At 47.8% G+C, this 26,417-nt stretch overlaps 1 protein-coding gene across 1 annotated transcript; it reads right to left on the bottom strand.

The window, feature by feature from the left end:
• Positions 1-26,065, bottom strand: GCNT4 (glucosaminyl (N-acetyl) transferase 4). The gene is made up of 2 exons (XM_028532609.2): positions 25,875-26,065; positions 1-4,217 (listed from the first exon to the last, which is right to left on the bottom strand). The coding sequence occupies exon 2, from the start codon at positions 4,214-4,216 to the stop codon at positions 2,852-2,854; it is 1,365 nt and encodes a 454-aa protein (XP_028388410.1). The 5' UTR covers position 4,217; positions 25,875-26,065; the 3' UTR covers positions 1-2,851.
• Between the last annotated feature and the right edge of the window lie 352 nt (positions 26,066-26,417).

Below are 26,417 nucleotides of genomic sequence, written 5' to 3' on the forward strand. Positions count from 1 at the left end.
TTCGAAGAGCATTCAAAGAGCTATGACGTGTTTGTCAGGATGTTAGAATTATGAATACAAAGTGTTTCTGTTTAAATTTCCTTTATTGTTCTATAAGAAACAACAGCAGCAACAACAATAAAAAAGTAAAATAAATTTACCCAGATCACTGACCGTGACTTTTTCTCAGATTCTATTTGTTCTCTGCATCATAAATTCCTGGGGGTTGGTTTTTGGAGCACAATTTATTTTACAATACTGGAGAATTAACATCTGGTAGCAGCAAATATAAAATGCAATACCGATCTATTTAAAACTCACATAATGAGAAATGTCTTTTGAAAATGGTAACATACACACAGTGGGAGACAGAGATCAGTTGATAAAAATGTTTTACAAAATCAAAACGTTCATTCTATTGTCATCAACCACAACAAAAACAGCTGTAACATGCATCAGTACATACACCTTACATTCCCAAAGAAGATTGTCATTTCATAGATACATCTAAAATAGTCACATTCTGGAAGGCAAGAGACATCTTCAGATTTAACTCTACAAATTTGAACACTTATATAAATACTTCACTTAAAATAACCAAAACATTAAAAACAGCAGCAACATGGTATTTTTATTACATTACAGTAGTTTGTTCACATAATATATATAATTTTGTAGCTCTTTTGTTATTAATATCATCTCATACAATTTAGAAACTCCAAGGTCCTGGTCTCATCACCAAATGACTTAGAGTGTAGATTCTATAAATACTATCCAAAGAATAATTATAAAATACAGACAGCAGAACATTCTCCAGACCAGAGGGAGTCATGCCAAAAGGTTTTAGGGAAGGATTGGGTAGGAAGGCGTGCAGGGATTCTGCAGGATTCCCAGGCAAGGGCTGTTCTGACCAGCCCCCTGCAAAGTGGGGCCCTGACTTTTAAGAATGTGTCTGTGGGTGGGAAGAAAAGGCGCCGCCACCTCTTCACGGTTCCCTGTGTCGTTTGAACACGGACTTAGACTGATTAAGAACTGGCAGACTTCTCAATAAACAAGGAATAGGATCATTCCCCATCAGAGGCAACACACTGGTTCACGAGGCGGACATCTATTTTTCAGCATCTGCATGTACTCGGATGGCCAAAGGCACGAAACCCCCAATTTCGGCAGGACCCAGTGTGCTCCAGTCTGCACGGCAGGAAAAGCGCTTCCATCCACCCTTCTTCCTAGTCTAGCCACGGGACCAACTTGCCAGTCCCGCAGGAAGAACCCCGGGGTGGTGACTGGAGTTTCTTCATACTTAGATTTGGTTATAGAAGTTGCTCCTGCAATTGTGGTTTCTTTTTATGTTTCAAAGGTTTTTCAGAAAAGGTAAATGGTGAAGTCTCACAATGGCACTGGATCGACCTTAGCCTCATTGTAAAACTGTCTGCTGACATTTCAATAGTTTGTCCCTGTTTTAAAAACACTTCATACACTATTCACGTGATTCTTGCGTGCACACACGCACACTTACACACACCACTTGTGAAGAAACTGGGCTAGGCAGCCACGTGCTCAGTCCAAAGGCCAGGGACACGGGCTCCTGCAGACCAAAGTGACAGCTGGGCATGGCCACACACAGTGACACCCAGGAAGGATTTCTGCAGGACTCAGCTCTACCTGCCCAACAGTTCCCTTATTTTTAAGAACAAGGGCTTGGTAATTGTCGCTTTCTGAAGAATAAAGTAATGTGAAGGGGGCAGGAAAAAGGAAGCAAGAAAAACAAGTTGAAGACAAGAAAGGGAGACATCGGCGCCACTTGGCAGCTGGTTTCACAAACTCTAAAACAAGCCAAGTCCACTTCACAGACATTTAGGTCACAGAGGTTTTAAAAAGTACGTGAATACTTCAGTCTTCCAGGGAGTCTCACCCTGGATGGGTTACTGTGGAAGTAGCATAATTTCATTTTGGGAAACTTACACCTAATGATCATCTACGAAGGGGATGACTCAGGTTCAATGTTCTGGAATATAATGCCTTGAGTATTAATCAGTTCTCATTTGTAGTCAGTAAATGTGCTTTAAAGAAACAGCTGAATTAAAAAGGAGGCTGTCACGACACCGCTGTGTAACATGATGCCACAGTCATATAAATCCCTTCATTCCTCTTCAGGCACCGTGTGTCCAGACCCCCCTACTTACCCCCACCACCTCCCTGAGATTCGGACACTGGGACCGCCACACCCGCAGAGTCTCCCGAACCTGAACTGAATGGGTGAGGTGCCCAAAGGTAACTTATGCTTTGGCAAGCAGGAATCTGGAAAATTCTTTGAGCTCTTTCTGAGGTAGTGAAGTCTTTCCTTCTAATATTCTATTGGTTAGACAAAGTCGAGTGGGTTGAATTGCAAGGCAAGTGGAGTGCTGGTCGCTGTACTGCACTGTTGTTCTGAAGTGGGTGGTTTATGGGGTGATTACCACACACTCCAAAACCTCCTCAGCAGGATCCTGATGGTTCCATGGAGAACTCAAGACATTAAGGTTGCTGAATGAGCAGGGCAAGACACAGTCCCCTGAGGGCATTGTGTAACTCATTAAAACTTGGATTTAATCGCTGCCTATTTCTAGAAAAGTACCCGACATACAGTAGGAGCTCAATAAATATCTGATGACTGTTTAAGATCGCTGATTTAGCTCAGTGAGATTACAGGCAGAAACAAACAAAAGTACTCAACCCACTGCAGGCTAATCGTCACCAAAGGCTAAGTCATGTTCCCTTGTGCATGGAATCTCAGATACCTTTCAAAAGATGAGACGGTTAAGCTCAGCTGGTCCTGGACACGGCAGAGTCTACAACTCCATATTAACTCCACCTTGTTTCCTTCGTGACTTTATCATGTTGTGACTGTGGGATTTTTACCCATAAATAGCTTTGTTGAAGACAAAGTGATCCACTCTCTCTGTTGTTCTTCAAGTTTTTCTGCCAAGCATTTAATCAAGACAGGGTCCACCTTAGAATCAAATTTATTAGCAAACCAATGTCCATCTTTCATAAGCCACCTTAATTCAGCTGCCCCAAAGATACACACACTTCGGAGGTGAGAGCCCGTACAACTGGGATAGAAGAGGCCTTCATGATAATTCCACTTGACAAGGCGAGTCTTACTCTGTAGGTCAGACACATCCTGAGCGGACCGAGAAATCTCCCCAGGTATTCCTGGGACCCGAACTAAGGTAGCCCAAAAATGCTCATCAGGCGAGTATGTGTCTTCAGACCAGGCAAAAAAGTCTTTAACGAGGGAGCTGTTGAAAATATATTTAACAAATGCTCGACTTAAAACAAAATAAGCGCTACCAACAAATATCTCAATGTTATGAGGGGGTGCTTCTTTGGAGATGTTTGTCCTGACTGGTAGCTTCACATACTCATAAGGCACCTGTCTGAGTTCATGGTGATAAGTGAATCTTTCCATTTTACTGTTAGTGGGTTTCACCGTCTCTAACATATTTGCTCCATTGAGTTTCTTCAGCTCTGACACTAATTCAAAGTTTGACTTCAAAGGAAAGTCTTGCCCACACAGGTTGATAACATATTTCCATTGAACTGAAGACTTGAGAAGGTCTGACAAACAATTTAAATCAGCTTGGAGTCTGGAAATGTGGGCATATTGCACAGTCTCTAGTTTAGAAGCAATGAAAATATTGGAGAAGCACTTAGCTAAATTGTTCATGGCAACTTTGAAGGTGTCAGGTGACTTCAGGTCATAATGGATGCAGTAAATATTGTGCTGGTTGTATATAGTGTGGATCAGCCTTTCAACCATAATTGCATCTTTGTGAACAACCAAAGAATAGGCTATTGGGAAGCTTTTCTCCTCTCTTGAAACAAGCTTTTGACGGTACCTTCTTAGGGTCTGATAAATGTCACAGTCGCTGGTCATTGCCACAACATCTTCATCATCCAAGTCGATGATGTCTCTTCTTCTTATTTCCAGGGTCTTGCCAATTTCCAAAGGCTCCTGCTCGTAGACACCGGAACAGCTGACTTCATGCTGGACTTCATCCTTAACGTGGGTGTATCTGTTCCTCACAAAAGGGGAGGTGCTTAGGGCGTATTCGACCAAATAAACGCCTCTCTGAGGGAAGAGAAGTTTTCCTACGTTTAGAAGCTTCAACAAGGAGAGCAGCCACAGGGTTAAACACAGGATGAAAACTTTCTGCTGTAGGGGGTATTTAAAGCAACATCTGAATATCTTCATTCTGTAAGAGGCAAAAGGAATGACTCAGTTGAAATTAGTTCAGTTCAACCAAAGTCCACTGGATACCTACCCCGTGCTGGCAGAATGCTGGGCCCACGGATGAATGAAACCAAGTTCTCGCCCTTAGAGAATCCAGAAAAAAGGAAATGAAACTAAATGGTGGTGTTTTGTGGTATTCTGTTACCTTCTAATTTTGAGAGAGGTTGCTTACCAAATAGAATGGAAAATAATGTAAACTACAAAAAAATAGGTTCTATGTAATTTTATATTGTCTGCTTAGCACATTTGGGGAGAGAGTACTGTGGTTTGGGCGCAGGTCTGGAGAAGTGGATGTCACTAAGAGATCTTTGGAGATGCAGATGGCCTACCTGAGACTGAAAGAAATACCCATCTGGAATCTACCTTCAGATCCTGACTAGGTCGATGTCTGAAGCCAGATGGGGAAAACCCAGTGCATCCCACTGCTGCTATGGACTGAGTGTATCCCCTCCAAAATGTGTTTGTTTAATTCCTAAATGTGACGGTATTTGGAGGTGGAGTCTTTGAGTCACAAAGGTGATTAGGGCCTGCGGGTGGAGCCCCCATGAATGGGACCAGTGCCTTCCTGAGGAGAGAGCACAGACAGCTCCCTCGTCCCTTCCGCCCAGCGAGGACAGAGCAAGAGGTATGCAGTCTGCACCTGGCAGAGGGCCTTCCCCTGAGCCCCATTATCTGATCTCGGACTCACAGCCTCCAGAACTGGGAGAAATACTTTTCTGTTGTTCACAAGCCACTCTGCCTGTGGTATTTTGTTACAGCAGCGGGTAGAGACTAAGACCACCTTCAGAAATAAGAGCAGTGGGAAGACACCCAAAGGATCTATAGCAGGTATCAGAGAATGTAAAATTTTGTAAAGATTATACAAATTTGATAATCCTACACATTTTTTTTTTTACTTTGTTAGCCTCCATTTCCTCACAGGGATTAGCAATGTAGCCCTTGTGGTGAGAACACGACTCTCATGGAGGGTGGGGGAGAAAAACCACCAGGGGGCGGTCAGGCATGGTCTCCTGGTCTTACAGGTGCCCGTCCCGGAGAGCTCCGGTGTGCGAGGGAGGCGTGTGCACGAGAAGGCTCCCGGCAGTGTTACTCGTTCAGGCTGAAGACTAAAAAGCACTAAAACGTCCTTCAACAGGGGTGGATTAATTACACCCACACTGGGTGAAAAATTCTGGGACAAATCTCGATATGCCCATGTGGAACAAGTTCCATGAGACACTGTGAACTGGAAATGAGAAAAATGCAGAACTGTGTGTAGGGTGCTCATGTGCGTCAAAAAAAAAAAAAACAAAAAAACAACAAACCACTACACACACGGGTGTCTGCACACAGCACAGGCTGGCGAAGCTTTCCTTTCTCCGTCACAACAACTCAACTCTGCTGCTGTAGTGGGAACGCAGACAGTGTGTGAGTGAGTGGGCATGGCTGTGTTTCAATAAAACTTTACTTACAAAAACAGAAAACTGGCTGAATCTGGTCCATGGGTCAGAATTTCCTGTTGGGTACTGTAGAGACTCGACACTGGAAATGGAGTTCTGTGCAATGCGGGGTGGGGGAAGACTGAGGATTAGAGGCCTGGGTAGGAGGGAATTACTTATCACTGAATAGCCTTTGAGCTACTGGAACTTAAACAATGATTATATTACTTTATTAGGTAACAGCAGCCTAATAAGGGGGAGGACATAGATGTGCTTATTTTGGGAGCAGCAGGAGGCGGGGATCCCGGGAGCACCACCCCAAGGTTTGAGGGACAGGAGCATTGGCTGAGCTCCTAGGGCTGGTCAAGGAGGTCCAAATGCTGAAAACTGGGGAGGTCTGAGGGGCCCATATGCAATTTCCTAACACACCCCAATAAATCTTAAATGAGAGTGTAAACTTGTGCCGGTTTCCTTAGACTTAGCAAGAACTTTTTGAACCGGATTTATTTTGCAAGATTGTACAGCTCTGCTGGGAAGAACACATACTCATTCGCCTTCACCTGAATCACTCTCCCCTCAAGGACTCCTTATGGACAGCGAGCTGTCCCGCAGAACCCGTGTCCTCTCCGGCCACATCCCAGTGTCTCCCCTGTGGGTCTCCCCAGGGTCCTGCTGTCAGCTCACCACTCTTTTCATCACACTCTTCCTGGGTCTTTGGACTCCACCTTCCATGTACACATCATCAACCGCTTCACCTCTAACCCTCACCTCTTGCCAGAGCTTCCCAAGTGAACATCTGACTGCCTGACGGACGCATCCATCAGAGGTCTCATGGGCACTCAATGTCAGTGAGTCCAGAGCCGAACCTGATGTCCCCACCTCTCCTGTGTCTTCTGGCTCAGCTTATAGTGAGCCCATCCACTCGATGACCCAAGCTGGAGACTCGAGGGTCATCCAGCCCTTCGGTTGTCCCCATACCCATGTCAACAAACCACCTCACAAACACGCCTCAGATCCATGCTTTCTTCTCCATGCCTGCCAACATCTTTGTCCAGACAACATCTTTGCTGAATGGGAACCCAGGCGGAGGGAATCCCACTTGGGCTCAGGGCTGAGCCCCTTGGCAGGCCTCAGCCTTCGGCTCCTCCTGAACAGGGTTCTGTCAGCTCAGTCTCAAGGCCAAAGGTGCTGCCAGTTGTTGGAAAGTGTGGGAAGACTGGCTCTCAATGACCAAGGAGACACAAACTACAGCCCCGGAAACTTGAGCACACATTTAGAAATTAGGGGTTGTGATAAAATAAACTTAGAAGATTTATTAATCCCAAATCAATCAGTCTTGTCATTGCCCTAATTCAAACTAATTAGGCATAAATTGGAAACAACTTGCATAAATGGATAGAATTAGAATGAATTTTACCCAAAGTGAATTTTTGCTTTTTCTTTTGTTACTCTGTTGGCCCATGGAATTTCAGTGAGCATCAGTGAATAGTTCCCCTGATAGCACAGTCACAAAATGAGAAGATCTCACATTTCTAAAGAGGTTTAAGGTGTCTTCTAGAGCTGTCATGTCATTTACAATGTACCATTTAATTATCACCTTCACACTTATGTAAAAAGGCAAAGGCTGGCTCCTGGTCCCATCACCCTCTCCCCAGGCCTCCTCTGCACCCACGCTTCCCTTGCACCTTCCTGAGAACAGGCTGCCTGGAGCACACACTTCTGACTCCCACCTGGCGCCTGGCGGCTCTGAGCGGGGCTGGGAGACGGTGACTGCCTGCCCAGACAGGGACGGTCACAGGGCCCCGGGAAGGGAGAGATGGCAGTCATGCTGTGAAAAGTCACTCTGAGTCCCATGTCTGAGCTTCATCGGCTTGGGATGGGAAAGTTCATTTTAAAAGAAGACGGCAAGGGAGTTGGACAGCCCAGGCACCCGGCTTTTGATCCTTCTTCCACCCAGGTGTCTTTAAAGGGGACACCTTGTCTGTCTGTGAGCTAACCTTTGACATCAGGGGAAAGAAGCAGCTCTAACAGGCCACTCTGTCCCGAGTCAAAGCAAAGCCCCTGCACAGAAATTCCTTTCATGGAACAAGCATTCCTTTCCCCAGGTTAGAAGAGCTGCCAGTGCAGGGTGAGCTTCTGTCAAATCCTGAAAGGGGTTTCCGACCCCTTCCCTCTGGGGAAAAGTTAGCAGGTCATCCCGGGCTCTGAAGCCTGCAGGAGGTTAGAGACCCAATGCGGCTCTGCTTTGGGACACCACTGCATGCCCCCCCACCCCCCGCCCGCCCCCACCCCGCCCCGGCCCAGCAGGGCCTGAGACCTGCTTAAAGAATACCCAGCAGCAGCTTCAGGGGCCAGGAGCTGCAGGGGGCAGAGGGGAGCTGGGTGCAGCCACCTGCCTGTTGTAGCACTGCCTCCCTTCCCTGCCACCCGCAGCCCAGGCCTGAGGAAACCCCAGGACGCCAGGTTTGGAGACAGGAAAGGAACTCCTGAGGCCTGACCCAGCTCTGACTAGAGTGGGCTGGTCTGAGGCTGGCCCCGCCGTTCTTAGGAGACCAGGGCAGCAAAGCCATCTTCTGCAAACACTCCACCTGGGCTCTTTCCCTCTTAAAGGCTCCATTATGATGGACCAAAGGCTGGGTAACGGGAAGCAGGCAGGTGTTTTGCTGCCCTGAAGTAGTCTTATTATCACATTACCAATAATTTCCCATCCACGGGAGAAGGGTATTTCTCCGTGCACCTGCCCGGACAGAGAAGAAAACCTGACCTGCTGTAGCGTTTGTCCCCACGTGGGTCCAGGAGCCTAGCGAAGATGGCAGAACGAGAAGGAAATAATGGCAAGGTCTGATCACTAGAGCTCAGCTGAAATGGGGTCTATTTCGATAATTCAATAAACACCTGACAGGACGTTGAACGAAGCCTTTTTCCCAACCCTACCAGGTGCTGTTTACAGCCTTAAAGGAAATAGCAGACACACATCGGTACACCCGGCTAAGTGGTTATAATTGCATTCAGGGCCAAATGGCCACAGCCATTAGCAGCTCCTCAGTGAACCCTCCTTAAGTCAGCAATTTCAAAGTCCAGGCATATCAACAGAGAGCATGCTTCCCTTCCCAAGGAAGGCAGGGCATGATAAATCAAGAATGGGAGGAAGGAGAGTGGGAGGAAAGTACTGAATGTCTGGCTTGGGCACCAAGAACAAGAGACCCACGGGCCATATTTGCAGATTAGGTGGCCTCAGTGCTCCCCAGTCCCTCCTCCTGTTGCTTCCCTGCACGCCTGCAATTCTTTCCTGTAACCACCACAGGTGGCGGGGTGGAGGGGGGCCCTTGGGGGAGAGGAAGGAAAGAAGTTGTATGGGCTTCAGGATGCCAGACCTGAGCTTGTCCCCTGGAGAAACACTTGGTAGCTGTGAGATTGATCAAACTAACCTCTGAAGCCTGTTTTTTTCCATCTCAGAATGGGGATTAGGACCCCTACCCCCAGCTGCTGTGAGGGCTCAGGAGACCCTGTCTATGACCCTGTCTTTGAGGGTCACCCCACAAAGATGCTCAGCACACACGGACAGGCCTTTTCTTCCCCATGCTTGCCTGACTCCAAGGCATGGGCAATGTGCTGATTTTGTGTGGGTGTGTATTTATGAAAAAAATCCACTAGATAATTTTATGCAAACAATGTTAAGGAAATAACTTTTACTTTTCTGACCAAAGTGGGAGATGGAAATGTTTTAAGGAAGGAGAAAGTTTCAGAGAGCTAAGAGCTCACTCGGGGGCTGGGTGGGAAAGGAGGAAGCCACACGGGTTCCTGTAGACATTGGAGCTTCAGCTCCAGGGAGGCCCCTGCACCCAGCTCAGGAATGGCGATCTCCCGGGACCTTGGACAAGTTCCTCAACTTCTCCACACCTCTGAATCCTCATTGGTAATAGGACGTTCCCAACAGTAACTACCTAAGGCAGTTTGAGGCTAAACGAGGTGAAGCATGCCACGTCCATCATGGCCACCTGGTAAATACCAGCTGTGGCTTCGTGCACATTGTCATTATTGTCCTCATCCCCATCACTTCCACCCTCAAGCCTAGGTACTACTGTCCCCCCCTTTTTTAAAGATCTTGCCCAGACTTTTGGCTTATTGTCTTATTTTCAACATACTTTCTATTCTCCCCAAAAGTCTCAATACAAATTCAATATTTTAGAATTAATAATGCCTGAATGCCTCCATGTAATGTTCCTTATTAATCTAATAATACCATTATTATAATGGAGAACTCTTCAATTCAGAGTGGAGACTCGGGACACTGTTCTAAATACTTGGAATTGAAGGATTCAACCCCCTCAACCAATCAGCAAGGCAGGCACCACCTTTAATCTTCTTACAAGACAGGAAACTGAGGCCCAGGGGGATTGAGAAATTGCCCAAGGCTATGGCGCTAGAAAGTGTTTTAGTCGGAACTTGAAACCGAAGGGTTTGCTCCAGAGATGTGCTCTTGACACTTTAGCCAATACTGTCTCTTGGAATCTAAAGAAAAAATATATTTCCCACAACAGTTTTGGTCTTTGACTAAAATTTCTCATTGCTCTGCCTTATCTAACTGTCCCGAAGCTGGAACGGAAATGAATGGCAAACCAGGTTTGAGGTCCTGAGCCCTTCCACCCCATTTAGGGGCTTTTATTTCAACGGTCAGTCAGCCTGGAGGAATGCTGGGTGAGGAACACCCTCCGGCAGTCAGCCGTGGGCCAACCCAGTGCTAGGGCAGAGCTGAGGCAATCCCCGAGCAGAGGGCAGCCACTAAAGGAAAGGAAAGCTCATCCTAAGACATTCGTCATCCCTGCCTCATCTCACATCCTGTCACTGCTTCCTTGCGTGCGGACTCACTTGTTTTTGCAGTGACCAGTGACGCAACTGGCGCTCTCTGAGAACTGCTAACTATTTCAGAAAACTTTCTGGGTGAAGTAGCTCTCTGTATGGAGACTATTTCCTTGTGGGCCACCTTTACCTTCTTAACCTTTATATCATTATATGTCAGTGTGAAAAACAGCATTTGAAGAGTTTATTGATTTAGAAGTGTCAACATTTTCTCGCTAAGGTTTTGCAAAGAAGAATCATTACTGAAGAACACTAATATAAAGATGAGCTCATTAAAAAAAAAAAAAAAAAATGCTCGGCCCTGGCTGGTGTAGCTCAGTGGATTGAGCATGGGCTGGGAACCAAAGTGTCACAGGTTTGATTTCCAGTCAGGGTACATTCCTGGGTTGCAGGCCATGACTCCCAGCAACCGCACATTGATGATTCTCTCTCTCTCTCTCTCTTTCTCCCTCCCTTCCCTCTCTAAAAATAAATAAATAAAATCTTAAAAAAAAAAACCTCATCTAGTTGAATAGGCTAAGGTCCTTCTACTGTATGTAGCTCCTTGATTTCAATAAAGCCTTTGATTCTCTTTGATGACGTGCTCATCACTGAACCCAGAGAAAATTCTGGAGTACGACCTCTAGCAAGCAGGAAGATGACTCAGCGAGGCGAATTTCCTCATCCCGCCCCACCCCTCCTCCCCCAGCAGCCCAAGCAAAGTCTCCAAAGGAGCCGGAGGGCAGGCTTCTGGCCCAGATGTACAGGAGAGGTGGCAATGGCAAACAGTTCTCGGACTGTGAGCGGGAATAGCCAGCAGATACAACAAGAACGCTTCAGGGTCAGCAAGATGACACAAGCTGGGAAAAAGCAGTCCTTAAATAATAAGAGGGGATAGTTTTAAAAAGGAAAATGTTTGTCATTCTCTACTTATAAAAGTAAATACTTTCATTAAGTTAAAAAAAGTCAGAAAGTCAGAAAAGTGTAAAAAGGAAAACAAAGCTCCCCAGCAAACCACCAGCTAGGAGAACGCCATCCTGCGGACGGCGGGTCCGTCCAGACCGGTCTCCCCGAGCCTTTTGCTGGCTTGCTTTTTAACAAGGAGTCTCACTACGTAGCACCATCTCATGTTTCTTTCACTTCACAAAGTACTATAAACAGTCCTATTTTAAACTGGGTCTTGAAGTTGTTACCAGGTAAATGATTTCAAGCAGAGGTCAACATACTTTTCTTTCTTTTTTTTTTTTTAAGATTGTATTTATTTTTAGAGAGAGGGGAAGGGAAGGAGAAAGAGAGGGAGAGAACATCAATGTGTGGTTGCCTCTCATATGCCCAACTGGGGACCCGCTCTGCAACCCAGACATGTGCCCTGACTGGGAATCAAACCAGCAACCCTTTGGTTTGCAGGCCAGTGCTCAATCCGTTGAGCCACACCAGCCAGGGCTCAACATACTTTTCTATAGGAAGAAAACATTTAAATACTAGAGTTTATGTTTCAGAGCCTTCTCTGCCAAAGCTTAATTAATCCATAAATCCAAAAATTTAAAATGGACAAGGACTTTAACGGTGACTGAATCCAAATTCCTCCTCCTCTGAACGAGGAGGCAGGCTGAACCAGGATTTAACAGTGTTCCGTTCTTGGGATGTTTTCCCCACTGCACACATGTTTGTATATCCAACTGCCTCCCCTGCAGGGGTTGGACCATGGGGCAGGGGGCTTCTACTCCCCGCATCCAGGCCCCTCATGGTAGCACTCTGTCTGTCCTGGCTCCACTGCCCTTTCCCCTTAGATGGTTCTGGCCAAAGTCAACACAAATCTTCATCCTGCCCAAGTCACTGGACACATACCTGTCCCCTCCTAATGGTTTATACCAAGCACCAGAACAATTTTGCATTATCTTATTTACTCTATTCAATAAACCTAGGAAAAAGATGCTATCATTATTCTCATTTTTCGGATTAGGAAATTGAGTCACTGAGGATAGTATGTGAAGGAGGCAGGATTTTCAATTATGGCCCAACTTTAGAGCCTGCACTTATAACCACGATGTGAGGAGGCCTCTCCAATCTCTTGGCAGTAGTAAGACCCATCCAGAATGTATTCTGAATCCACCCACCCTTTCTACTCCAAAAGGAGCCCCTCTACTCCAAGCCAGCATCAGCTCTTGCCTGCACATGAAATAACCTCCTCACTAGCTTCCTTTGCTTCTGTCTAATCCATTCTCTGTATGGTAGCCAAAAGGACCTTTTAAACATAAATCAGATTACCACCCCCCTCGCCTCGCTAGTGCAACTCCCTCCACTTAAAACCCTCCACTGGGGTTTCATTGCACTTAGAATAAAATCAGGACTTCTTTCCATGGCCACGTGAGGCCCTGCCAGTTCCTGTGCCTGCCCTCCTCTCCAACTCCATGTTTTTCTGCTCACTGCACTCTAAGAACACCAGCCTTCTGAAATTTCCTAGAACACCAGTCTCTTTCTTGTCTCAGGACCTTTGCACTGCTGTCCCCATGTTGAGGCCATCACCCCCTGGGTCCTGGCCCCTCCACATCCCTCAATGAAGGGAAAAAACCTTTCCTGGGGTCCTTGCTGACCACCCTTCTCGAACCTCTCGACTACCAAAGCCCTTGTTTGCTCCAAAGCACTCCCCACAGTGGCAGTTCCTCTGCTACTTGGACAGCCCTTGTTCACTCTCTACCCCGGCCCCACGTACCAGCCTACCAGGCGCAGGGTAGTTGCTCAGTGCGACTAAGTCAGATGACCCAAGTTCTAGTCTGGGCTCTGCCATCAAAAATTCCTCAACTGACCTTGGCAAGTCATTTAATCTTGGGCGAGTCTTTATTTCCCATGTGTTAAATGGGAAATGGTTTTCCTATCCCACAATGCTATTGTGAAGTCCTATGACCCAGTCTATGGGGCAAAAGAAACCAAACAACTTTGGTATGCAGATTTGGGGTACTAGGACATCTGTGAGAGAGATGATTTCTTGGGAAAACTGGGAAAACATCAATACGTTGCAGTTTAGTTTTATTTTGCTAAAATAGTGCCTGGATTGTTCCCTTCTTTCTGATGTGCTATTCGTTCTTCACTATTTGACAACATTGTTTTTTGTTAATGTCTGTTGCATGTATTGTTCCTGGAGACATACACCTGTTTTGGATTTTCAAAGACAGGAAGATAGTTTTTCTGGTTAAACTTTAAAGTTTTTTCTCCCCAAGTCTGCTCAATAGCTTATGAAAGATTAATAGTCAAACAATTCTTTTAAAGACATCCAAGAAGAGCAATGCAACTGGGTTTGTGCAGACTTACAGTCTGCTGAATAGCTTGTAACCCTGTGCATTGTAGGAGCTACAAACTTCCCTACATCCAGTGTCCTTAGGGGCAATTTTCTGCATAGTGCAAAACTGCAATGACCCGTTCTAGCATCCCCATTCAGCCAAGCTATCCCTAAGGGCCACGTAACAAATGGTGCTGAGGATTCTGCAGCAACAAAGACAAATATGGCTAAGTCCGTACTTTATACTGCCACAATTAATCCCTCAAAGGTTACATAGAGCTACAGAGGCATGGTAACTCCAATTTCCCCCTGGGCATTTGAAACAGAATCTCTTGCCCGTGACTGCACCACGAAGGCAGCAGCTGTGGATCACAGCAGAAGTGGCGTGAGGCCAGGCCACACTCTCGTGAATGGATTTGACACACTCAGTTCTAAGTCAGCAGGACAGCTCCCCTGTTTGCTGCGTTCTGCCAGCGTGGCGGGGAGCTGGGCTGGAGACGTCAAGTGTGCTTCTGCACTTGCGCTACAACATTCGAGACTGGCAACCCTGGCACGATGCCGTCATTTAGGAAAGACCTGTATTTTTTTGGTTTAAAATGTATACATTGTCCTGAAAGCTCCTGTGCATATAGATACAATAAAGTGAAGATCCAGGAACTTAAAATTAAGTTAAATGAGTGGGAAAAATATCTGCAGTGCTCAGGAAAATTCTGCTGAAATAGGAATTTCAAAAGCAGTGATTTCTTGTCAACTGTCTTGCCAAAAGTCAATTCTACACACAACTCCAGGAAGCTCTCCAGTTGGCATCTCCTACAGGGATGCATTCTAGCAACGGTTTTACTTACAGTGGCAGGTCTCAACATGGAGGTTTTATTTTAGGTTAATGGAATTAAAAAGTGAAAAGATTATTTAGTTAAAATACAACTATATGTTCACATCTATGCAAACATATGCTGAGGGCATAGGACACAAAAGTAAAAACCAGGCCCCTTAGACTGGCACATGCATGATAATGCTGCAGTCCTTAGGACAGCATGGTGCTGTGCTGGACAGATGGCAAGGGGGTGGGGTGGGGGGCCGCGGGGTGGAATTCAGGAACAGACCTGGCAGGGAAAAGTTTTACATATGGCTGTGGTAGCAACGGCCAGTCACCTTCCAACATCCATCCTTCCTCTATTCTTTAGTAAGAGAACCCCTCCATTGTTGGGAGCAGAAATGGGCCCCTCTGAAAACCCTTTCTCCCAGCCTCCATTATAAAGCATTGTCCATGAAATATAATGTCAGTACCTGGGAAAGTTCTTTTAAGGAACCTGATTTGGAGGTAAGTATGCCACTTTGTTACATTTTTCCCTTTGTCCACCTTTCTGTCTAGAACTCCGACATGATGGCCAGCATTGCAGCAGCCACCTTGGGACCATGAAGAGCAGGTCAAGAGAACATAGGAGATCGCAGGCCCCAAACCCTCAAACCACTGAACCACCAGGAGCAAATGCCCACTCTGCATTCTCATCATATGAGAAAAATAAGGACCATATATGTTTAAGCCACATTGCAAAGATATACTATGAAAGATGACCATTGAGAAATAGTAATGCTTAGAACATACATGCACAATTAAGCTTAAATTTAAGCCAGGCTTAACTATCTATTTTATAGAACATTAAGGTTCCATATATAGCTAAGCTCAAAATTATGTCTCAGATGATGCTTAATGTCTCATCCCTCTGTATTTAGGATCTTATAGAGGCTTTAGGTAAACATCTGAAGGACAGCAGACTCCAAGATTTATCCAATTAATTCCAACATTTTAATCAACTGTGCGGCCTGCCTCAGGTACACACAGCTCAGTTCACAGCAGCCCCCACCCCCTTGCATCTGGTTCTGGCCATAAGCTGGGGGTAGGCCACGTAATGTCTGAAAGTCACGTTACAGACGAGCAGCCTCCTTGAGAGCTTGTTGTAACAAGCTTGTTACATATCAAGAAAAAGATATCAGAACAACTCACAGGGTGAGCCACATAGAATAGTTGTGAGTCACTCCCTCATTCCTCCCCTGCCTGCCTGCCTCCATTCCCCTCCTCCCTGCCAAACGCTGGCCTCCTCCACCTTGCCCTCCTCTAACTTTGTTAGACAGAATGGGTTTGTAATTTAAAGCCGATGGCTTTGAATTTAAATCCCCATTGCACACAAGAGCTGTCGCTAATCTCTTTAGCCTCTGCCTCCTCCTTCGTGTGAAAGAAGGCCCAGGGCACTGACTCACACGGATTCTGAGATGGCAGAGCTCCGGCATGGTTGCGTTCTGGCAGGCGGAGTGGGCTGGCACACAGCCCGCGTGATGGTGAGGGGTGGAAAGCACTTAGACAGCCACAGCCAGAGAAGGAGCTCGGGGTGTCACAGAGTGGGGGCTGGTCTGCGGTCAGGGACTGGACTTCATCGTCAACACCAGCTCCTGCACCCAGAGACCACCTCCCAGAGGCTGCCACGGGGTCTCACCGGGCAGGACATGCAGAAGCGTCATTGAAGCCTTCAGCATTCTCAAGGTCAATATTCTTACAGCTTTTTCTGTAGGTTTTAAATTTTTCAAAAATAGAAGTTTTTGTTTGTTTGCAGTTTTTAAAAAAGATTTTATTTATTTAATTTTAGAGAGAGGGGAAGAGAGGGAGAGAAAAATCATTCAGGTGTGGTTGCCTCTCCTTCGCCCCCTACTGAGGACCTGGCCTGCAACCCAGGTGTGGGCCTGACTGGGAATCCAACCCACGACACTTGGGTTCCCAGGGTGGCACTCAATCCACTGAGCCACACCAGCCAGGGTTCACCAGCACAGTTTTAAACATCTTTTTGAGTGTGGAGTCACTGCTGTCCTCTCTCTGGAATATACACTTTGCATTAGCTGCTTACCTTCTTTGTTATAGAAATAACTTTTCTTTTCTTGTCTCATAGTTATGAATTAGGCGATGATCATAAAAACATGTTTCTATTATTATATTGTGGTAGAACATATCACATGTATAACATAAAAATGTACAACTTTAAGCATTTGTATGTGTGCAGTTCAGTGGCAGTCAGTACATTCACACTGTTTTGCAGCCTTTACTACCACCCACCCCCAGAATTTTTCTTCCTCCCCCACTGACACGCAGGGCCCCGCACACCGACTCCTCCCTCCCCCCTCCCTCCCCCGGCAACCTCCCTTCTGCGTTCTCACTATCTGAATTTGGCCGCTGTAGGAACCTCATACAGGAGGAATCAGACAAGGCTTATCTTTTCGTGACTGGCTTATTTGACCTAACACAATGTCTTCAAGTTTCATTCATTTTCTTCCTTTTAAGGCTGAATAATATTCCGTTGTATGTATACACGGCATTTTGTTCATCCGTCTGTCCATGAACATGCTCTGATCACTCCCATCTTTTGTCTGTTGTGCATAATTCTATGGACATGGATATACAATATCTGTCCCCGCCCCTGCTCTCACTTCTTTTGGGTGTATGTCCCTCACACACACAAACATATGACATGTGTATATATGCTTTATTCTCACATACCCTACTTCCATCCCCGTTCAATACATACCCACCCCCCCACCAAACGTGTACTGAGTGCCTGTGGGTGCCAGGCAGACTCGACACTGGATCCCAGGGACACACAGCAAGAACCTGGGCTGCCTGGGGGATGCAGAGAGGCACAGCGAGGTCCTGCACAACCTGGACACCATCTCGAGAAATCCCCATCATTTCGTTGCATTTAAATTTTATTGTAGAGATAGTTTCTGAGAAAAGGTAAGTCACAAGCTAGCACTTGGAAATGTTTCCTTTTACTCGGGGATTTTCCTGCCATAGTGTTGACTTTATGTTCCCTCTTTCCTAGGATCTCTCCCGTGGTTCCCCATCCCTTCCTCCAGCTCCACCGCCTCCACATCGTTCTACCACTGTTTTGTCTCGATCAGTCTTTACAGCCAAGTGTGTCTGCCTGGTGTGCTGTCCCACTCCTCGCTCCCGGCCCATCTGACACTGGATCTGTCCGCCTCTGCCTGCCTCAGTGGGGGGCAGTGTGGCTGCCGGAAAGGCCAAAGGAAGAGAGAACCTGGTGGGAGATGGTGGCTGGCAGGCACAGCCTCTCCTTGCTGCAACCAGGTGGAATGTGGGGATGCAGAGAAAGGGCACGGCAGTGCAAAAATTCCAAATACGCCTCGGCGACACAGAGGAGCAGAAGAAGGAAGAGAAACCTGGGCAAGCCAGGAGCCGCGTGGAGACTGTTCCTCCTGGCCCACCCTCTGCCGCAGTCCAGGCGAGCAGCTCTGTCATGGGCTACCGGGATCTCTAGATGACCAGGGGAAATGCCAGGGTATGCGGAGCCTCTGGAAACACATCCAACCTATCCAAGAGCAGAGAGGCCGACTGTCCTGTCTGGGCACAGGAAGCCCTGCTCCAAGGGGACAATGTTTCCTACTTTCCCCTTAACTAGATTAGAAAACAATGAAAGGCGACCAAGGAAGAATGAAAGCAAATGAAGAGCTAGAAGTACCGAGTATTCACGGATGTTTACTTGAGATTACAAAGAGCTCCATTAGCACCAAGCACCTACTCTCTCACTTGCTGTGCTAAGGGAGAACATCACATCACATCGTAAGAGGTTCAGTAGCGTCTTGGAGGAAGAAAGCAGTCTTGGATGTTTTGGAGATTTTTGCAGTTTGGTTTCAGGCTGGTCTTTCAAAGCAGGGGAAGGGAGGGAGGAGAGGGTTTGAGTAGGGTTAGATAAGGATCATAAATAACAGTGTAGAATTCCAGGCACTTCATGCTCCGGCAACCCTGGCCAAACGCATTCTTGCCATGAAGTTGTTTTGCTTCTGCTTTTTGAAACTTTTTTCTTCCTGGTATAATTACATTATTTAATTGTACTCCTTTAAGAATCATGTATGACAGATCACCCTGGCTGGTGTAACTCAGTGGATTGAGCTCGGGCTGCGAACCAAGGTGTCACAGGTTCGATTCCCAGCCAGGGTACATGCCTGGGTTGCAGGCTATAACCCCCAGCAACTGCACATTGATGTTTCTCTCTCTCTCTCTCTCTCCCCCTCCCTTCCCTCTCTAAAAATAAATAAATTAAATCTTAAAAAAAAAAGAATCATGTATGACAGATCGCCACCAGACATGTGAAAAGATACTCAGCCTCATTAGCTATAAGGTAAATGCAAATCAAAACCACAATGAGATACTACTTCACACCTGTTAGAATAGCTACTATCAGTAAGACAGGAAATAACAAGTAGTGGTCAGGATGTGGAGAAAAAAGAACCTTGTACACTGCTGGTGGGAATGTAAACTGGTGCAGACACTATGGAAAACAGCATGGAGATTCCTCAAAAAATTAAGAATAGAACTACCATGTGACCCAGCAATCCCTCTTCTGAGTATCTACCTAAAAAACTGGAAACTCTTATTCCCAAAGATATATGCTCCCCCATATTCACTGCAGCGTTGTTCACAATATCCAAGACTTGGAAACAACCTAAGTGTCCTCCAGCGGATGACTGAAAAAAAGGAGAGGTGGTTCATAGAGACAACGGAATATTACTCAGCCATAAAAAATGATGAAAATTTCCATTTGCAACAACATGGATGCATCTTGAGAGTATCACACTTAGTAAATAAAATAAGGCAGGCAGAAACAGATGAGAACCATATGATTTCACTCAGATGTGGGATATAAAACAGAATACAGCAAATGAACACACAAAACTGTGTCTCAGACACAGTTAACAACACGATGGTTACCAGAGGGGAGAGGGCCCCAGGGAGGATGAAGGAAGCAAAGGGGGTCAAATATATATGGAGAGGGAAGGAGACTAAACTCTGGATGGTGAGCACACAATGCAATACATGGATGTTATTATAACTCATGCTACCTCAGTAAATTTAATTTACAAAATTCTAAAAATAAAAGAAAATCATGTATGAGCAAAATTTTACAATAAAAAATTAAATAACTTCACTCTTGGCTAAATACGGACTTGATCGCATAGTTGTTGCATTCCGGAGCTTGAGGGAGGGGGGTGTGCAGTGAAGCAGAGGAATGAGGAGACCCGATTTTTATTTCCTATGATTTTGAAACTTCTGAATTGTGTCACCTGGCAGTATAAACCTAAGAGGGAGGGGCCAGCGATCATCACCAACAGCTCCTGGTGACATGCTGTAGGGGCCATGGTGAGAGACGCGGGGCGGGGGGTGGGGTGGGGGATGGAGTTAAAAAACAGCGCCCCCCGAGGGAGGAGCAGCAAGAGGGAGCACTGCAGAACAGCGGTCGTTTCCACGCGAACCACAACGGGCATGTCGACCCGGCTCCCACGTGAGGCCCACAAGGGCTGCAAAAAATGCCAAGTTCTCAAGCCTCGTTAACTGTGGGGAAGGCCTCTGATAAAAATACTCATATCATTAATTCCTCAGTCCAGGACATCAGCAGCCAAACAGGCAGAGGACATAAAGGTTTCTATGAAAAAAGGACAGAAATAGAACCCAAACAGATCTGGACAGACTTGGACCTAGTAAGATGGAATTTAACAGAGACAAAGACTAACACGTAGGTCCAAAAAATTAACTGCCCTTGTACCAGATGGAGAAATGTGGTTTAACAGGAACATCTGTACAGAACAGCCTGGTGTTTTGGCTGACTGTATGTTTGGAAGTGTCACCGTTTGATAGAAGACGGCCAGATTTTTTTTTTAAGGCAGCAAAACCAAACTCAAAACAAATCAATCTCGTGCTGTGAGAACCACAGAGCTGCAGCACTTCAGAGCCTAAAGGGATCTTAGAAAGCATCTTCTACCAGTTTAGACCTTGGGACGGGAGGAGGGGATGGGTTTGAGTCTGGGTACCACCTTCTGCAAGGATACTGACTGATGAAGTGAAGCAGCACAGTGAGAAGCTAGTGACCACAAGAAGGAAATGAAAGGTGAAGACCAAAGAAGTGAAAATTAGAGGAACCAAAGCTGACTCCAAATATTGAAACAGGTTGCTGGGCCAAGAGGTCCTGATTCAGCATATCTGGTGGTTTCCGAATCTGCTTTTCACGGGTGCAAATTACCATAATAAGTTCCCAGAGGAGACTGATGCATCTGGCCCAGGGACCACACTGAGAACCACTGCTCTAAGAAAAAAATTAGAGTTCCAAAAACTTGGAATATATATTCCAAGTTTTTACCAAGACTCAATGGCCTATTTCCCAGTAAGCCCAATTTAGGAACAATTTATTGCTTTTAAAACCCACACATTGGTATTTAAGTTTATGCTTGAAAGTTCTACCTTTGCTTTCTGACCCTTAGTATTTCTTATTAGTTCAGCTTCATAAAGCAGACTTCTGTTTCTGCTGTTGCTTCATTTTCTGGCATTTTATATAACAGTTTCTCTTTGGTCTTTTTTCGCTTTTCCTGTATTTTTCTATTATGTTTAGCAGAACAAGCTTCATTACACATTAGGATGTGACCTGCTTTTATCGAATGGTATCTGGCTGCCCACATCTTTTATAATAGTAAATATTGATCCAGTCCTTTCACCAACACCCACACTAAGCCCACGTGCCCAGGGGCCCATTAGGTTGTGAAGCAGCTGCATTTAATTCCTGATTAATTTTATTTGATCTTATGTATTTGAAGCTTCAGACTTCAGGAAAATTACCAGCAGATGGAAATGCATATAAAATGACATGCAAAGCAATGCAAATTAATACAAAACATACATCTCTAAATTGCTTAGGAAAAGTCTGTATGCCTCAACACCAATGTCTGCTTCGCTTCTCTGCACTCTGGCAAGCGTCACCAGATCCTTTCACTACAGTTAATTTTACACAGCACCCAGCACCTGACACTTGTTGACATGACAAGTAGAAGACACCTCCGTGTGTGAGTCGGACAAATGGGGTCCTGGCTTTGGCTTTGCCACTGTTTGGCTCTTATGGACTTGGGCAGGTTCTCAAAATTCTCTAGGTCTCAGATTCTGCATCTGGAAGTGATGGAAATGAATCATCACAATAAACCCACCAGCACTGAGGCTCACTGGGTGCTCACTGGGTTCCAGGCACAGTGCACACACACACGCACTGTGCACACAGGATGCACGCACACACGAGGCACCCATGGTGTGCACATGCACTCCTTACCAGAGCCCACAAGAAGGCACCACACAGCAGGTACCTCTTAGATGTGGTGCCATTTAAGAGACCAGGAAACCAAGACAGAAAGGGCAGAAAACTTGTGCAAGGTCATAAGCTAGCCAGTGGCAGGGCCACAGCCAGGGCCACAGCAATGTCACTCCAGGGGCCTCTCTCAGTCACACCACAGGACTGCTCTCTGATTTCCATCTCTGCTTCTCCTAATCATTCACTTTACATATCTACGAAGTAAAACTTCACATTTCAAAAGACTGTTTTAGTAAGATATTGATAGTTTGTTATATGAGTTTGGTATCAAAATGCCAGCACAATCAGATTTTTACCTAATACTTCAGGAGTGGGAGGGGCTGCGGATACCCTGTATGTTCACCCACTCCTTCCCATTCATTCACTCCATTCACAGATCACCAGGCTCTCTGATCTTAAAAAAGCCAGCCCTCTGTCCCACCTCTCATTCAAGGAGCAGCTTCCAGGGAAGTAAGAGCGCCCCCTGCCTCAGCCCCCTGTGCACACAGGAACACACCAGACCTTGCTCACTCCCTCTCACAGCTTCAGCGAAAAACCACCCTGGTTTTCCTCCCACTTCTCCCCAAGAAGACAGGGGCTCTTTGCCAGGTCCACACCCTTCCCCCAACCCTCCTCAGCATTAAAGTAACAGCCCAATACTGGTGACCCCCCAGCTCACCAGAGGGTAATCTTGGGCCTGATCTATCCAAATACTTACTACTGTATTTTGCAGTGTATAAGATGCTCCCATGTATAATGTGTACCCACGTTTTTGGCCCAAACTTTCAAGAGAAAGAATCTTTCATTTCAATTTTTTATTCAATTTTTATTTATTTATATTTAGAAACAAAACCCTGTTTAAAAACAATACGACAATCATATTCCAGGGTATTATTTTGCACGTGGAGATCATAATTGCTTTCTAGAGCAACACTTTAATTAAATAAATGAAAGAAGCAAAGACACTTATACAGACACAGAGTCAGTGCTACCCACGTATCATGAGCATCCTTATTTTTCCCTCAAAAATTTGGGCACAAACGTGTGCATTATGCATGGCAAAATATTGTAAGTATTTCTACTCAGGAGCCTGGACAGCAGCTCAGACCCCACAAAACCAAACTTGTCTTTCCTCCCCCAATCTGCCCCCTCCACTGCTGTCCAGTGGATGTCTCCGTAGATGGCAGCGCCATCCCCCAACGTGCTCAAGCCCCAGGTCAGTGGGAGTCACTCCGTACTCTCGCACCCTACACAGAACTCGTCACCGAGGCACTCCGGGGTCCACCTTGAGTCCACCCACTTGTGTCATCCCCACGGCCACTGCTACACCTGGACCACCAGGCCCCTCACAGCCCTCAGCCAGCCCCAACAACTTGAAGGGCTCCGCAAGTCCACTTTCCACACAGCCCCTGGGGCTTCATTTTGTTCTGAATTTAAATCTCACCAATATACTTTCAGATGTGAAAGAGTCCTGAGGATCAATTCCACAAAATGACCCAGAGACCTGGCATCGTCTAGTCCTGGTACCTGGTGCCATGCTCCCCTTGGGTCCTGCTGGGCCTGGAACAAAGCCTGTTCTCTCCTCTGTCTTGGGGCACACCCTTGGGGGGACATACTCCCCCTTTTCTCCTCCTCCTCCCTCTACTTAGTTTATGCAGCTCCCATTCATCCTTCAGGTTCCACCTTAAATCTCCCCAAGAAGGCCTCTTGCCCTCACCCCAGCAGTCTGTGCTCCCACAGCACCCAATAAGACCTGGCACACAGTAAGTGCTCAATAAACCTGGGTGGACGAAGTGACTTTTCATCCTTGCATTTCATAATCTTACTGCCTTCTTCCTGCTTCCAGCCTAAGAAGGAAATCCTTTGAAGCTGACCTAGTTTTACTTCCAGACTGTGTGCTATATAGTCAGTCCCAGGTCCCCAGCCACAGTCCCAGCACTAGCAGCCCCACTAGTTGGTGACTTTCATGGGAAAGACAGCAGAAACTGGGTACTCTCTGTACGGTCTCTGTCTGCCCCCATGACCAAGTTCATGCAAAGTTAGTTTCATAACTGTTTCTTGCCTGTCTACCCTGAGGACACTTAGCATTGTGCCACCAAGTGGCAACTTTGACTAATTGCCCAATTATGCCATTCACCCCTATATACTATCTCTCTGCAGACTATATGGCATTTAGCAAGTAACTTCAGCAAGAGGCAATATTTGCCTCTCAAAGGACCGAGTTCAAGTGAAAACCTAAGAGGGGACAATTCTCCTTCACTCCCACAGGAAACACTTCGCAGTCTTTCCCAGAAACATGCAGGGGCGCACAACCTGGTTCTTCCGCTGTGGCTATTGCTTTTCTGCAAATCCAAGTTCATTATGATTCGACAGCCTCTTAATTGGTCATTTCTCACAGAGAAACAGACCTTAGAAAGTGCAGCATACGAACTGCTCTCCGCAGTGCTTCACTTACTTTTAAAGATTTTACTTCCTCAAGACACGGTCCACAAACTGTCGAAAAGGACCGGCTCTAGAGTGTATTCGGTAGGTGGTTTCATAGCAAGGGCATGTTTCTGCACATAAGATCAAAAGGGGGCGACTTCTATGCCTACCAAACCGCGGGAACACTTGAATCATCTACCCCAACTCCCTTAATATTCTGGTTTGTTGCTTTTCAGTTTCGAGGGTGAGAAAAGGACAAGGGCCTGAGGCTAACGCCACCCCTCCGACAGCCTGGCCAGAGTGCAATACACAAGCTCTCCAGCCACAACGCACGGAAAACCCCCCCCCCCCCCCCCCCCCCGCGTCGGAAAGCTTAGTTCTTAAATTAACAAAACAATACCGCCCACTCGCACCGTTAGCCCAAGTTAAGCTGGTAAACTGACTCCAGAGTCCACACCTCTTGACTCCGACCTCCGGAGGCTCCGAGCCCGCCGGGAGAGGCGCCGCCGCTTCGCAGGGGGACGATTCCCGGCCAGCTCCGCCGCACCCACACTTGACCTTAGAAAGTGCAGAAGATCGTCCCTGCGGAGGCCGCGGCGGGGAGGTCAGTCCCGCGGCCTCTGACGCCCAAACTATTAGGAGACACCCCGCCCCCGCCACACTCACCGCGTCCTATAGGGAAAGGCGAGGACGCAGCCCATTCCCACACGCGCCGCCTCCGTCTCCCGCCCACTCGCCTCTAGCCCCCCGGGGCCGGGACGCCCAGGTCTTGGGCGGGGTGGCCGGGCCCCCGCAGGTCCAGGGCTGAGGGGAAGCTGGAGGGTGAGTCCAGAAAAACGGGCGTTGGGACCTCGTCCGTCGGCTCCCCTCACCTGGGTGGGTCTAGGTGGCCTTCTGCCCCGGCGACCCGCACAGCGGGATCCCCGCCGGGAAAGGGCGCCTCCCCGCAGCCACGCTTTCACCGCTGTGGGGAGTCCCAGGGAAAACCCTGGGACGCGCCCCGCGACCCCGGGCCTCTCCGCCCCGGTACCCGGGCTGCCAACCCGCACCTGGGTCTCCAGGACGCCCCGGCGCGGACACGTGCGGGCTTCCCCGCAGCCTGCCACGGTCTTCCCCAGCGCTGGCTTCGGGGAACTTTCCAGCGTCCGGCCGCCGCGCAGGGCCCCGAAGTTGCCGCGCACAGCGGAGTCCACCTTCGCCTGCCGGGTGCCTGCGCCAGCCCCTGGGGTCACCCGCAGGCCGGCGGGCGCGGGTCCAGGCCCGGGCTCAGCCCTCAGTCCGGAGGCGACTCTCCGGCCCACCCCACCCCCATCCCCTAGAGGCACGCGGCGCCCAAGTTTTCTCCCGCAGGGAAGCGAGAGTCGCGAGGAGAAGGTCTGGGCGTCCCGGCCACCCAGCACCTGGGACAGGAGCTCCGCACCCGCCAGCGCGGGACATCCCCACACCTCGGGCCCCGGCGTCCCTCGCCGGCCTGCGGGGCCAAGTCCACTTACGAAAGGGAGCGGCGCAGCCCCGAACGCCAGGTCCCCGAGGCTGCAGAAGCCGCCCCTGCGGGGACCGCAAGCTGCGCTCCGGCCTCCCGGTCCCTCTGCGGCGGCGGCTTCCTCCCGCTTCCTCCTCCTTCGCCAGTTCGGCGGCGCGCCCTGCTAGGGAGTTGCTCTCCCTCGGCCGGGGGTGGGAGAGCGCCAAGCGGCCCCCGTGACGTGGAGGGGAAAGGAGGAGCGCCGCTGCCGTGCTCCCGCAGAGGGAGCTCCCGGCCCCTGCACTCCGGGATCCCGGCTCCGCGCTCGGGGCAAACTTCCCAGGCGCGCGCGGCGCTCTCTGCTCTGGCCCCGCCGCCGCTGCCCTGAGTGTCATCCAGGTTCCGTTCCCTGCCGCGCTAGGCCAGAAATCCCAGGTCTGGAGACTTAAGTGCTTGCCCCAAGTCGCTCAGAGGGCGGTGACAAAGCAAACTCACATCTGTGTCTCCTTGCTTCTCTCCGAAGGCCAGACCCCGCGAGGCCCTGGCTGTGCAGGACTCGCCCGCTCTCATTGGT

This window comes from Phyllostomus discolor, chromosome 3 (assembly GCF_004126475.2).
Source record: "Phyllostomus discolor isolate MPI-MPIP mPhyDis1 chromosome 3, mPhyDis1.pri.v3, whole genome shotgun sequence".
NCBI classification, from domain to species: domain Eukaryota; kingdom Metazoa; phylum Chordata; class Mammalia; order Chiroptera; family Phyllostomidae; genus Phyllostomus; species Phyllostomus discolor.

Bases quoted from the DNA above. Each gene is read 5' to 3' on its own strand.
- GCNT4 (XM_028532609.2), bottom strand. From the start codon at position 4,216: ATGAAGATATTCAGATGTTGCTTTAAATACCCCCTACAGCAGAAAGTT.